The 13,928-nt window shown below is 43.7% G+C and overlaps 1 protein-coding gene and 1 long non-coding RNA gene across 3 annotated transcripts in view; both read left to right on the top strand.

Annotated features, from left to right (window-relative positions):
- The first annotated feature begins 2,539 nt into the window (after positions 1 to 2,539).
- Positions 2,540 to 6,155, top strand: LOC125166556 (uncharacterized). The gene is made up of 3 exons (XR_007152464.1): positions 2,540 to 2,645; positions 4,210 to 4,294; positions 5,358 to 6,155. It is a non-coding gene; the product is annotated as an uncharacterized LOC125166556 (long non-coding RNA).
- Positions 6,156 to 12,514: 6,359 nt separating this feature from the next.
- The window catches only part of GCLC (glutamate-cysteine ligase catalytic subunit), a 50,703-nt gene continuing 49,289 nt past the window's right edge, over positions 12,515 to 13,928 (top strand). Inside the window, exon 1 of one of the 2 annotated variants that reach the window (XM_047858323.1) lies at positions 12,515 to 13,142. In XM_047858323.1, coding sequence (XP_047714279.1) covers positions 12,993 to 13,142 — 150 coding nt within the window. In that variant the 5' untranslated portion in view covers positions 12,515 to 12,992. The remainder of the gene's footprint in view (positions 13,143 to 13,928) is intronic. The other variant, XM_047858322.1, reaches the window with a different exon arrangement.

The following is a 13,928-nucleotide window of genomic DNA, read 5'->3' as shown; positions in this document are numbered from 1 at the left end:
TTACCTAAGACTTAAAAATGAGAGGTAGCCCACAAATTGTAGAATGTTAATATTAAAACAGACCTATTAAAAAATTTTTTTTCAACGTTTTTTATTTATTTTTGGGACAGAGAGAGACAGAGCATGAACGGGGGAGGAGCAGAGAGAGAGGGAGACACAGAATCGGAAACAGGCTCCAGGCTCCGAGCCATCAGCCCGGAGCCTGATGCGGGGCTCGAACTCACGGACCCTGAGATCGTGACCTGGCTGAAGTCGGATGCTTAACCGACTGCGCCACCCAAGTGCCCCAAAACAGATCTATTAAATGGAGAGAAAAGAATTTCTGTTACGTGTATAGAAAGGAGTAAACTTTGATTACTTGGGGGATATGAGGAAAAAAGAAATCCCTTCACAACACAATAGGTATTTTATCTGTAAAAATGGTGATTATCATGGTTTACTCCAGGAGATACAAAGACAATAATCGTTTCTGAAAATGTGTAATTACGTCATAGTAGAAATACTTGCCGCCAGTTGCAATTTACTTTTAAAAGTTGTAGACTGTACCTAGATGGCTCAGTTGGTTAAGTGTCCGACTTCAGCCTAGGTCATGACCTTGCTGATCCGGAGTTCCCGAGTTGAAGCCTCGAATCAGGCTCTGTGCTGACAGCTCAGAGCCTGGAGCCTGCTTCAGGTTCTGTGTCTCCCTCTTTCTCTCTCTGCCCCGCCCGCACTTGTGCTCTCTCTCAAAAATAAACATTTAAAATAAATAAATAAAAATAAATAAATAAAAGCTGTAGGAAAACTTTGTGTGTGTAATAAAAGTAAGTATTCCCTACTATTACCTGTAACTTTCATCAGAGGTTAATAATTTTATTACTCTGAAATCCTCAACAATACAAGTATTTCAGTATTCAGTTGATAAACATGTTGTTTTAAATGTCACTTTCCCAGAGAGGCCTTTCCTGAAACAGCCACCCCCTGACCCATCTAAACTATGTCCTCCTCCCCTTATTCTCTGTCATGGCACTCTTTTACTGTCGTAAAGCACAATAATTTTAAATTATGCATTAATTCATATGGCTCTTTATTTAATACCAGTCTCTTCCTACCCAGCATGGCTGTAAACTGTGAAGGAACTACCATGCCTTTTGCTCACCTTTTTGTTCAAGCACCTAGCACCATACCTGGCACCTACTAGGCACTTAATAAATATTCATTAGATCTATTCATATTTCCTCAGTACCCTTACTTTATTACTCTACCTGCCTCTTTTTAGTGAACCCCCACCCTTCCCAGCTCCTCTGTTAATCCCCACAAAGTAGTCCCTGACTACCGGAACTAGACCATCACTGAGAAGCAGGAAACTGATGCAGAAACTGAAGCAACCAGATGGATGCCATCACCACAAGAAATGAGGAGGAAATGCCCACACTCTCCAGAAATGCTACAGAAAATGGGGAAGGGCTGGGGAAAGAAAGGTCCCTGACCTCAGTGTCCTCAGAACTAACAGCTGACTTTGCAGGAGGTCCCTGGGCCTGGGACCTCTGTTCTCCTACGGAACTGGGGAAGAGCAGGTGGCAGAGGGATGCCTAGAGAACTGAAAGGGAGAAGCAAGGTGGTGAACACCTGGATTTGAATTTAGATTCTGCCATTTACTAGCTATGTCACTTTACAAGTAGGCTTAAATCCTCAAATTTTTCAACTGGAGATACTGTCGCCCACCTCATATTGTTACAATTAAATGTTACAATTAAGGACACTTAAGAGTGTGCACATAGTGACCGACCCACACTATGGCCTCCGTCAATGGAATGCAGCCTCCATAATTATCTGATCCTGGCCTTGAGTTGGATGAATCAGCTGCCTTGATCTTTTCCTGTTTTGTAGAATGAATCATCGACCAAATTTCTTCCCAAACAATAAGGTATCATATCTTAAATATGTAAAGCTATAGTGTGTTGTTGTTTTTTTTAATTTTATTTTACCATAGGCCATTGAAGAGACATTGTTCTGCTCCTACCATACCCTCATACACTCAGCTTGAGTATTGGACACTCTGCACGCTTTTCTCCCAAGATAAAAGATGTCCATCTTACTGTCTATGCTTTGGGGCCTGAGTCCATCTGGAAGGCCACTTGCAAAACCTCCAACACAGTTTTAGATGGTGAATGGGCCTCTTATTAATAGTACCCATAGAGAATATTCTTCTATAGAGAATTTTTTCAAAGCACTTTCATATATGTTATGTTGTTTACCCTTGCAATGATGATGAACCAGGGCTGGAATTATGATCATTTCCACCAGTTTCTTCTCTTACTTTTTTTTTTTTTATGTTTATTTATTTATTTTTTTGAGAGAGAGACAGAGAGCATGAGAGGGACAGAGGCAGAGAGAAAGAGGAGACAGAGAAAATCCCAAGCAGGCTCCACGCTCAGCGCAGAGCCGGGCACAGGGCTCATCCCGTGACTGTGAGATCATGACCTGAGCAGAAATCAAGAGTCGGAGGCTTAACCGAATGAGCCACCCAGGCACCCCCTCTTACTTTTTTTTCTTAATCTTTCTTTCTTCCAGAACCCAGGTGAAGAAATTAATTTATCTGCCCAAAGTAATATCACTATCACATGAATATTTGAAGGAATGAGTGAGTGAATCATAATGAGCTGGTACGTCAGGAATCTAAGACACTAACCCATGCTGCTCCTGTTTTCTTTCCTTTCCTTCTTATTATCGTTTTCTTCTTTCTTTCATTTTTCCCTCTGTTCTTTCTTCCTCTCTCCCATTTTCTGGTAACTTCTCATAATCTGCATCAGTTTTTGTGTCCTTCCCCTGGGACTCGGGAATGCAATAGTAATGACATTAGTGAACTACAAGCCTCAGAGAAAATGAAACATAATAGCCATTGTTTTTTATTATTTCTGCAGTGTCCTAAGTACAATTAAAAGAAAGCCAGCTTTCATCAATCATGCAACAACACATTAGCTGAACTGAGCTGGTAACAGACTTTAAATGTTCAAGTAAATATTTGCTGGCTTACGTTGGCATGTTTTTGCCTTTTAAACAAACTACCATATAATCATCTGAATATAAAACAGTCAAAACTGTATAAACTAGCCATAACTTGAAAACTAAAACTTGGAAACCTCAAGTCATGTTATTTTAGTTAAAAAGCGATGACCCTGAATCTCCTTTTTTACATCTAGAATTTTTTTTTAAGATTTTATTTTTCTTAAGTAATCTCTACATCCAACATGGGGCTCAAGTTTACAACCCTGAGATCAAGAGTCAGGTGCTCTACTGACCGAGCCAGCCATGTGCCCCCCCATCTAGAAAAATTTTGAATAGATAAAAGAGAGAAAACTCTTATTGAGGATGCCATCTTCAATTTATATTGTTCAATTTATATTGTTTTCTTACAAGGAAAAAAATAGGATTCATAAGCCACTTTGGGTGTAATATACTGAGTATGGATTAGATTATTTATATCTTACAAATCTGGCATCATCAAATGTACCAAATTTCTGAAAAATGTGATTATTTGCACTTTTCCTCTTTAGCTTTAAATACTAAAGCATTCCACCATCTGCACTAGGAACTTTTTATCAATATGGTCTGCCTGCAGAATAGTATTGTGTAATGTTAGCAAAGGCATGCTATCAATTATCATTTTCATCCCCAAGTAACGTTTGAAAAAATAAAACCCTAATCATGTAACAAGTCCAGTCAATTTAACGTCAAATCAAATATTCCTTGACATTTTGACACAATTTTGACTTACTGAATAAATCCCATTATAAATCTCTCATAAACCCTTCAGATTTTACATACTGTTTTAAATATTATGCTTCTAAGGTCTGTAGATTCATAACAGAAACCAGAGACTATCAAAGGTTAACTAAAGCATCTATCTTTCAATAGCATTCCTCACTGATTACCTCATTTTGAAATCATCTAAGAAGTAAGCTGTATGCCCTACCTGAAGATAAAGGGGGAAAAATTCTTCAACTGAGAGATTTTATCCCCAGCCTGAGCAAAGGGAAATTCTCCAGGGCTGGTGTCTTTTTCAGGGTACAAATCACAGCACTCATAGCTAAATCATTAGCAGAACTAACCAGTCTGACACACATAAATCATCACAAAAACAATAGGTGCTCTTTATTATTTTCTTCATAATGACACCTAAAATTACTGAGTTTATATTCTTGTTTATTGTCCGTCTTCTCACTCTAGAAAGAAAGCTCCATGAAAACAGAAATGTTGCTCTTCCCTTTCACCCAGTATCTTCGGCACCAAGAACAGGACCCGTGCAGACTGGGTACGTAGTACATATTTGTTAAATAAACACAAATTTAGTTCAACTGGCAGAGAATTGCCTTAGTTGTATAATCACAGAACTTTATATATTGTCCAAACTTCCAAAAGTTCTTTGTAGCCCAGACCAACACTGGTACTAATTTCACAGCTAGTTTATGGACATATTTCATCTGTGTTCTTAAGTATTAGAAGACATCTGTAAAAAACTTAGTTATTTGAAAACTAGAAGATAGTGCCTAACTCTAACTTCAATAATAATACTATCTTCAAGGACACGTTCTCACATTCAAGGTTTTAGCTGTTGTTATGACCATTGCAATCTAATTACAACTTAGAAAACCTAGTGAATTTCCCCATCACACATTCCCTCAACTACAGGACTGTGCCCCTGACCTTGCTGAGGGCAACGTGAACCCTGATTAGTTCCCCGTATGTGGAAACGATTCAGTATAGGTATAAGAGAAATGTTCATTCGTTCACCACTCAACTCCCCATTTCTTCTGCCAAAGCACATCGCAGGCCATAAAGGCCTATTCAAAATTTAAGTGTTACTGTTGATACATATGATTGAGTTTTGTTTTCAGCAGTGAAAGGGAAAGTGGAATGAATTTGGACTCTGAAGGCAAAGAGACCTGGAATCAAATCCAAGTTCTGCTGTTTACTTGCTATTTACAAGTCTCTGGCTAGCCTTTGAGTGTGCTTCCTAATCTGTGAGCCTCCACTTCCTCCTCTGTAAAATGGGCTAACACCTCATAGAAATCTTTCCGAACCTTTTTCACAACATTACACACCTTGAAACTTAGAATGTTTTTACTGTAAAGGATGTTGCTGTCCACAGTGAGATGTGACCAGACCAGAAGGCTCTGGCCACCCAAATCAGGTCCTGCTTTGCCATTGCAAAGGCTGAAGGGAATGTCATTTTGGTATCCCATTGCTAGTTAGGGCACATTAGTATTCCAAACCATGCTTTTTGGGAAGCTCTGCCTTGTTTTGCAGGGGGGGGTGGGGGGGGTGGGGGGATAAATGTGAATCTTCCTGATCACTAGTTCCCCTTCCTCCCCTAGATCAAGGACAAGCAAAACAACGTGTTTATCTGGTGCCCATCTCCCTGGCTGAACACTCCTCTGAAGGTGACCGTTGGACTGTGCCAGAGCAGAGCTGTCCACACCAAGTGATGCTTCATAGCAACTCTGGCTTTGGTGAACTTACTGGCATCCCCTTATATATAAGCTGTGGCCTGATAACCTTAAGCATAGCTCCATAAAGTTCCTACCCAAGGCCACGGAGTCGACTGCTGACTAGCAAGCTGTTCTCTACTTTGTACAGGTGTCTATTTGGGGAGGGAGAAGGTAGAAGAGCCAGTGAAGGTTTGCTTAAACTATTCTTACAGCGAAAACACTGGCTGTCATCACAAAATATTAAAAATTAAAGTGCCAGAGACGGTTTTTAGTGGCCCTGGCTTTTACAGGTGCTGAGCTTTTGAGTAATAGGGGAGTGTCTTTCCAGGAAACTGCAACCTTTTACCATTGCAACAGCAGAAAACATCTGTGGCAGAAAGATATTTTCTGAGCTTACTGCTACTTGAACGTAGTGATGTTGTGTCTCCTAAAATTCCTACCTTGCCTTAATTGATGAAAAAGAAGTACCATTCAGTGAGCCTCCCCCTCCCCACTATATGTGTCAGATATTCCGCATGTTATTTTCAGTCTTTACAAGCACTCATCAAAGTATTGCTTTCCCCCATTATACAAATGATGAAACTCAAGCACAGGAGTTTACCCAAGGTCACAGAGCTAGAGGGGCCAGAGCTGGGATTCCAAATCAGTTCTAACACTCAAGCCAAGACTTTTCTGGTATGCCATATTCTCTGTCCAGTAGTAACAGAGCTTCTAAGACCTAATGAGTTTTTATTCTTTAAAACTGAATTTTTAAAAAATGTAAGCAGGGCACTAAGAACTCTGCAGTTTAATATTAATATTGGTGGGGCATCTGTGTGGCTCTGTTGGTTGAGCATCTGACTTCGGCTGAGGTCGTGATCTCATGGTTCGTGAGTTCAAGCCCCACACAGAGCTCTGCTCTGACGGCACCAGGCCTGCTTTGGATTCTCTCTCTCTCCCTCTCTGCCACCTCCCTGTTCATGGGCATGCACATGTGCATATTTCTGTCTCTCTCTCTCACAAATAAACATTCAAAAAATTTAATATTGATATTGATATATTACTGGTCTCACATGGACAAGAACTAAGACTAGGAGAGTAGACCAGGGCTAGGTCAGGAAGTGGCCACAAGGAAAAGAGAAACAAGATAAAGAAGTGGCCTTACTCCCTCTTATCATGGGCCCCATCAACACACTGGAGACTAGTGGTATATTCAATAGCTACATATAAACATTTATTTATTTTTGAGAAACAGAGTGTGAGTGGATGAGGGGCAGAGAGAGAAGACACAGAATCCGAAAGTAGGTTCCATGCTCTGTCATTACAGAGCCTGATCGATGTGGGGCTCGAACCCACAAACCGTGAGATCATGACCTGAGCTGCTTAACCAACCGAGCCACCCAGGTGCCCATCACAAATGTTTAAAGAAAGGCACCCATGTAATATTTAGAGTTAATGCTAACACATGTAGACCAAGGTTTCTCAACCTTCACACTGTTGACATTTTGAGTTGAATAATTCTTTGTGTGGGGCTCTCCCGTGCATTGTAGGATAGGCAGTTTTTCGTGAGTTGATTTTTCCCTTCAAAATAACTATTAAATAACTAAGTACTAAAATAAGCAGCAGCAGGGGGTATCGTGTGTGAAAAATACCTCCCGGAAGTACAATTATGTTATTCCTTTGTTTTTGTTTTTGCTTTTTGGACATGTCTTATTGAAGCAAAATTGCTTGGTATCCAGTATAGTTGCCTTTCCACGTAGGTGTAATTATGATTGGCACTTTTTCACATTTCATCATCCACAAATTGCTGTGTGCCAAAGGTCAATTATTTGGTGTTATCTAATCTAGAATGAAGCTTACATCTATGTGAATAAAGGTGAGTGCAATGGGAAGAAAAAATAGGAATCTTCAAAAACATAAATACATGCCTTAAAGACCTTACTCATATTTGACAGTGGGCCTCCTTTGACAATAATAATTACCCATGCCAGCCACTGTGAAAGTTTATACCACATGTGACAGGTACGGTTTTTTAGTTTTGTTTTCAAATGCAAGGTCACCTAATGTAGAACAATAGCTAGAAAAGTTGGAATAAAAACAATTGGATAACATCACCTGTCTCCAATTTTAGGATGAAGGAAATTGACTTCCATTAAGGGTTAGCCTATTGCTTTCTCCTTTTCATCTTCCTGGATCATCCCTCAGTACCAATTGCTCAAATTGTCTTTTACATTCGTCACTTAAAGCTAACTACCTGAGATCAGATGCCAGTGAGATTTGCTTTAAATTAATGGGAGGGGGTGAATACCTGAGATGAGATTAGCTATGTGGTGATACTGAAGATGGGTAATAGGTACATTACACTATGTCCTCTGTACTTTTCTGCTTGCTCGGAAATGTCTGCAATAAAAAAGTGTGTTTCTTTAACCATACTCCAGTGAAGAGAGTGAATCTACTAGGCTGAGCTATTACCTTCCCTGTCCCAACACATCAATCTTGGCCTCCTTATCTGCTTCCCTAGCATCTGATAAGATCATGATACTGTTATGAAAAACCTCACCATTTCACATGTGTCCCGGATTCCATCATGTCTCCTGAGAGATCTTCTAAAGGCATCCTCTCTCATTCCCACATCTTTAATCTCACCCCATTGACTCCTATCCATCTTCTTTACACTCAAGCTTCCTCATCTTAATATAGGCCTCACTTGAGGGAGCAAACCTTTTGTGACTATATGAAAATAAGCACATTTTTATTTTTGAAAAATCCATATGAACTAAAAGTCGGCTTTAAAAATCAAGTTGACGGTGGTTCAGTGTTTTGACGACTTAGAATGACAGTAACATATCTCAGCAACATGTGTTAGAAATACTACACAATACAAAAAAAAAATTGCACTTTTTCAACTAACTTAGTGGTATTGACATCAGAGAATGTTTAGGCTGGCAGAGAAACCTCAGGTGAAGAAGGAAGTGTCCCTGATGATAACAAACACAACTTTGCTTAGAAGGACTGGGCATGCTCCCCTGAGCCAGGGTGAAGACCACAGTCTTTTAGGCACTGCTCTTCTGTGATAAAGCCCTGAGGTATTTCTTCAATGTACTCAAATTCTAAGTACAATGCGATGGTAGGGAAAAAATCCTTTATGCATCTTTTGCATTTTGTACTGTATGCACTTGAGTTGAGAAACAACTAGTTGTTTCTACCAATAATTAAAACACAAAGCAAGAAAATCTTAAACACCTCACCGTCAGAACAGAGGTTTTTTGGGGGAAAGGGAATGTCAGAGGAGAGGAGGGCTTAGCGGAGGTGCCATCAAGAAGACAGGAGCCCCACAGAAGGAGGCCTTCAGCTCCACCCAGACTATGAGTTGTAGTAGAAAGTGCACTGTAGTTCAGATCCCTGAGTAGCCACTACCTGTTACTATTACTGGATCTCAGTTGCCTTATCTATAAAACATGGCAACAACCAGGATTGTTCCATGGATACTAGATCAAAGTGCTCGGCATAAAGCAGGTGCACCATGAAGAGTAAATTACTGCGACCACCGGGATACCATCTAGAGGACGTTCAAGCCAAACAGAGCAGTAAGGGCTGGGGCGGGTGACTGCAAAGCGGCCTGAACCTGCAAATTTCTCCCTTAGAGACCCTTAGGCACAAGTCCCTCTGCTTTCCTCGTTTGATCTTTGGGCAGTCAGCTCCAGGCTATCATCGGAGCTGCTGACTCAGGGAAAATTGGAACTGGCATGACCACAGGGAAATAGATTTTTTTCCTCCGTACTCAAGAGGCCCGAAAAGCAATGAGTCTGAAATGGCTGCTGCAACACTTAGGAGCAGCAGCCGGGTGTGGGGGATGGGAGAGTGTCAGGAGTGGAGGGCCAAAACTTTGCCCCAAGCGGCATCCCCGGCAGTGACCTCTAGCACAGAACAGGCACAAAGTGCTGAGTCACGGGGAGGCGGCACCGCGCGCCTGGAGGCGGGCCCGGCGCAGTCACGTGGCGAGGGCTGTATCACAACAACGACGCGGCGTGCAGCGCCGGCCGCCCGCGCCGCTTCCTCCCGCTATCGAGCCGCCCTCCGAGCATGCTCAGCTCGGCCGCGCGGTTGCTCCGGGTCCCCAGCTTCACTGCTCCGTGGTCCGAGTTTTCCAGGCGTCCCTGGAGGCGGGGCTTGCGACTGTCGGGGCTAGGAGGCGTGAAAGGTGAAAGCGTCGTCTTGATCGCCAGTAGCAACGGTTGGTTAGAGCCTACTGAGTCCGGCTTTTTTTCCGCGGAAGATGTGACCGGGAATCCGCTTTGAGCAAGGCCTGAAGGAGAGCTGACTCTGCAGTCTATGGGCACCGTTTCCCGTTAGTGGTCATAAAGCCCTGAACGATCTGTCTGGGGCTAGTCGCTGAAAACCTACTCGTAGAAGTACCGAAGAAGTAAACCTAAAAATGAAAAACACTGTCAAATAGAGGGGATTGACTGTTGACTGTAATTCCGTTGATCTGTGCTGGGGATTTTTTCTCCTTGTAACAGCAATTGATTAAGGCACTGTGGCGGCCACAGTTTACATTTGACATAACTGCCAAATAGTACCATCATGCTGCACCCCATTTGGGATTGTCCTGAGCCCAGGGGCTCTCGGGGGTGCTGGTTTAGAATTCGAATAAGAGAGGCCCCCTTCTGTGTCACCCGGAACCTGGGACTGAGTGACTCAAATTACAGCCCTCTCACTACATGCAGTGCTATATAGAATTTTGGCTAGACTTGAACTTAAATCTCTTACTGAACCCCCCGCCCCAATACTTGTTTGTTCATTAAAATGAAACTGACACTCTCCCAAGAGTCCCGCTTCAGGCATTGTGAGGAAATGCAGCAGGTGTAGGAGAAGAGTGTGTGCTTTGCAAAGAGTAAATGTCTACACCTGTGCTGTTTCAATTAAGTGGAATGCGAGTCACAAAGATAATCTTAAATTTCCCATTAACCACCTTTAAAAACGGAAAAGAAACAGGTGAATTAATTTAAGCACATACTGTATCTTAACATATCCAAAATACTGTTAGGGCAACATGTAATTTGATATAAAATTATTAATGAGGTATCTACATGCTTATTTTTGTACGGTCTTTGAATCTGGTATGTGTATTACACTCATAGTAGGTCTCTTAGGCCACTAAGATTTCAATGGAAATCTGTATTTCCATTTTATAAAATTAACAGGCAAAAAAGTAAATTCATATTCCCAACCTGCTCCAAATTTATGTAAAAGTTTTCCAGTAACCAAATGGAATTTCAAGTTTGAAATGTATATTTCAGTGGATTAAAATAAAGCTAAAATTAGTTTTACAGTCAAATTAGCCATTCCTCAGATGCTGGGTAGCCACATGTAGTTGATGGCTATTGTATTGAACAATGCAGGCCTTTGCAAATGCTAGATTTTGAGAATAAAAAATGATCTTTTAGATGTCTCACTTGCATGTGAAACATGAGCAACACTGCTCTCCTAGATTCCCACACTACCTGCCTTCCTTAGGAAGTAAGATACATAGGAAGCACTTTACTAGAATCGAAGATATAAAAGGCATAAATTAACTCTATCCCAGAGGAAGTCAGTGTAGAGATACTTTTAAAATTATTCTATCATAATGTAGAACTAGAGGCATGTACAAATGCAACCAAATTAAGGAGAGGAATAACTGGGACTGAGCAGATAAACAGGAATGTGTCAGGTGGAGATTTCCAAGCAGAAAAGTCAGTGGAAAGCCAGGACCAAACAAGCCTGGTGATGTTGGTGCAGAGGGTACAAAGAAGAGTGGATGCAGCAGCTGAGGTCGAGTTGGCTGTGAACAAATTAGAATGAAGCTTGGTTTTTATCCTTGCTATGTGCTGGGGATTGAAACCTCTCCTGAGCTTCAAACACCCCCACAAATCCACGCCCCTCCCACACCCCACACACATACACACACTCCACTGTAGCATTATAACCAAACCTTGGGTTTCCATGTCCCCAAGCCCTAAGAGGGGCACAACCAATAGGAAGGGTGTGGGAGAAGGGACTTCTGTCATATAGCCTCTCAGCAGTTAGTTAATAAGTGCTTAAGAAATGTTAACTTTGTAGTTCATGGAATACACTTTTGGCCTCATGTGTGTGATCTAGTTGCTGTCACTTTCTCCCTCGCTGACACATCAGCACTCTGTCAACACATATTTATTGAACAATAACTTGGGGCTGAGATACCGCCTTCCTTCTCTTTCCCACCAGGATAGGGTCAACCCCCAGCTGCTTCTAAAATCCTCTACTCTTTTCTAAGCTCACGTGAACATCATTTTAGTCATGAATATTAGGTTTGGATGAGGGATATGCTTTTGGAGAAGATTCCTTCAATAAATCCATCTGTAGATGTTGACAAAGTCCCTTTTGTTGCAATGAATGGTGTCTGTGCAAAGAATATAGGTCAAATAATTACAGAATACAGAAATACTTGTCATATATATACATATGGTATAAATACACAAGCTTGTATTTCTCTTAATAACCAGGTAATGTATTGGTCATCAACTCTATGCACGTCTGCATCGTGCACACTCTTACAACATAAGAGATAGAATTAATATAAGTTTACACGGGTGTAGAAATAACTTGCCCAAGGTCCCACAGTCAGTAAATAGTGGAAACGAGAATTGAACAGGTGTTTTATCTGACTACCAAGCTACAGAGTCATTACCATACCTGGCTGCCCTCACCTGTTTTTTTATAAGTGTGAGGGCTTTTCTCACCTCACAGAGAATATAGAGTGTTGTTCATTAATTCAAATGATCACATTTCTTCTCCAACACAAAGTTTATCCCTTTGGATTAGAGAAATCGAGTTTCGACACTTTTCCTTTGCTTAGAGGGGCGAATTCACTCTCCCGGCCCCCGGTGAGCTCCTCCCCTTCGACTCCGCCCCAACCACGCCTGCGCACGCCTCCTCCTCATCCTCCTCAGTGTTTCTTTGGGCGCTTGGCCACGCTTCCTCTTCTGCACCGCCTTCTTTCCCCGCCCCTCGCCCGTAGTCTATAAAATCCGGAGCTACGGATCGCACCTCGGAGCGGCGAGCGAGCAGATAGGAAGACTGGGCATGCTCGGTGGCGGCGCAGGTCTTGGTCACAAGTAGGAAGAAGCCAGTGCACGACACTGGCAAAGAGAAGCGGGAGCCGCTGCCGCACCGCGGCGGTGGGGTCTGTCGCCACCGCCTGGGAGCAGGAGCGGGGCGGGAGCCGGAGCTGGCGAGGCCGCCTGGCCGAGAGCCGCCCAGTCTGCCCTCCTGCTCTCTGCCTCTGTGCCCGTGCGGTGCGCCGGACCCCTGAGTCGGTCACCTGGGCGGCAAGGACCCGCGCGGGGGAGCGGGAGAGGAGCGGACCCTCCCTCTCTCCGCCGGCTGCGGCACGAGGGCGCCCCCGCGGGGCGGAGCAGCTGCTGCCTCCGGCGTCTTGTGCGGGCAGCTGAGTGTCCGTCTGGCGCCCAGCGCCCCGAGCGAGCGGCAGCCGTCAGCCCCGAGAAGGAGGAGGGGGCAGCCATGGGGCTGCTGTCCCAGGGCTCGCCGCTGAGCTGGGAGGAGACCAAGCGCCACGCCGACCACGTGCGGCGGCACGGGATCCTCCAGTTCCTGCACATCTACCACGCCGTCAAGGACCGGCACAAGGACGTGCTCAAGTGGGGCGACGAGGTGAGCGCCCACGGCCTCCGCCCCCGCCTGGCGCCCCTGTCAGGCCACCCCGCGCCTCCTTTGTTCTGCGAGGCGCGCCCCGGGGCCCCACGGTGGTCCGTGTCATCCGGTGTGCCTCTAGGGTCCTCGGACGAGCTGTCCCTGCCCTCGCCTGGCGCGCGTCCGGGGTGTGGGGCCCTGCCTGAGCCTTCTCACCAGACTTCTCCATCCCATTCATTCATTCTTAACGGGTTTCCCCCTTTATTCAAAAAAACGGGGTAGGCGCTGGGAGGGCGCGAGCTTGAGCAGGTGTGACATTTGGTGCTTCTAGGAGTTCTCAGTCTGATACATGTGCCGGCCGCGTTTCGAGATCTACCGCCCCGTGTAAAAATGGGTTTTTGTGATCAGTGAGAGAGGCACAAAGTTGTCCTAGAAGGCCCATTGCTGCTAGGAGTCAGGTTTTAAGGATGTTCGCTTCTGCCCCATCTCATGCAGATTACGTTTTAAACCTCCCAACTTCTCATCAGTCACCTCGCACCCTCTTCACCCTCCTCCCTCTTCTGCTGCACCACCTCTGTAGAAATTAAGGCTCGGTTTTCCTAAAGGGAAGGAAACTTCCTTGTCCTGTTTAATTCTAAATGGGAATTCTTGAAGCTTCACAGTTGGGATTTGTTAGTGGTTTTCCGTGGCCTGGATCCAATGTCTAAACTTTACAAATCGATGCTTCAACATGTGTTCTGCCTAGAGGTGAAATGTTTTTGTATTCTCAGTGTGTTGAACCGTCGTTTATGGGAAAGATCTGGAAAG

Source organism: Prionailurus viverrinus, chromosome B2 (genome assembly GCF_022837055.1).
Source record: "Prionailurus viverrinus isolate Anna chromosome B2, UM_Priviv_1.0, whole genome shotgun sequence".
NCBI classification, from domain to species: domain Eukaryota; kingdom Metazoa; phylum Chordata; class Mammalia; order Carnivora; family Felidae; genus Prionailurus; species Prionailurus viverrinus.
This window is presented reverse-complemented; position numbering and strand designations above follow the sequence as displayed.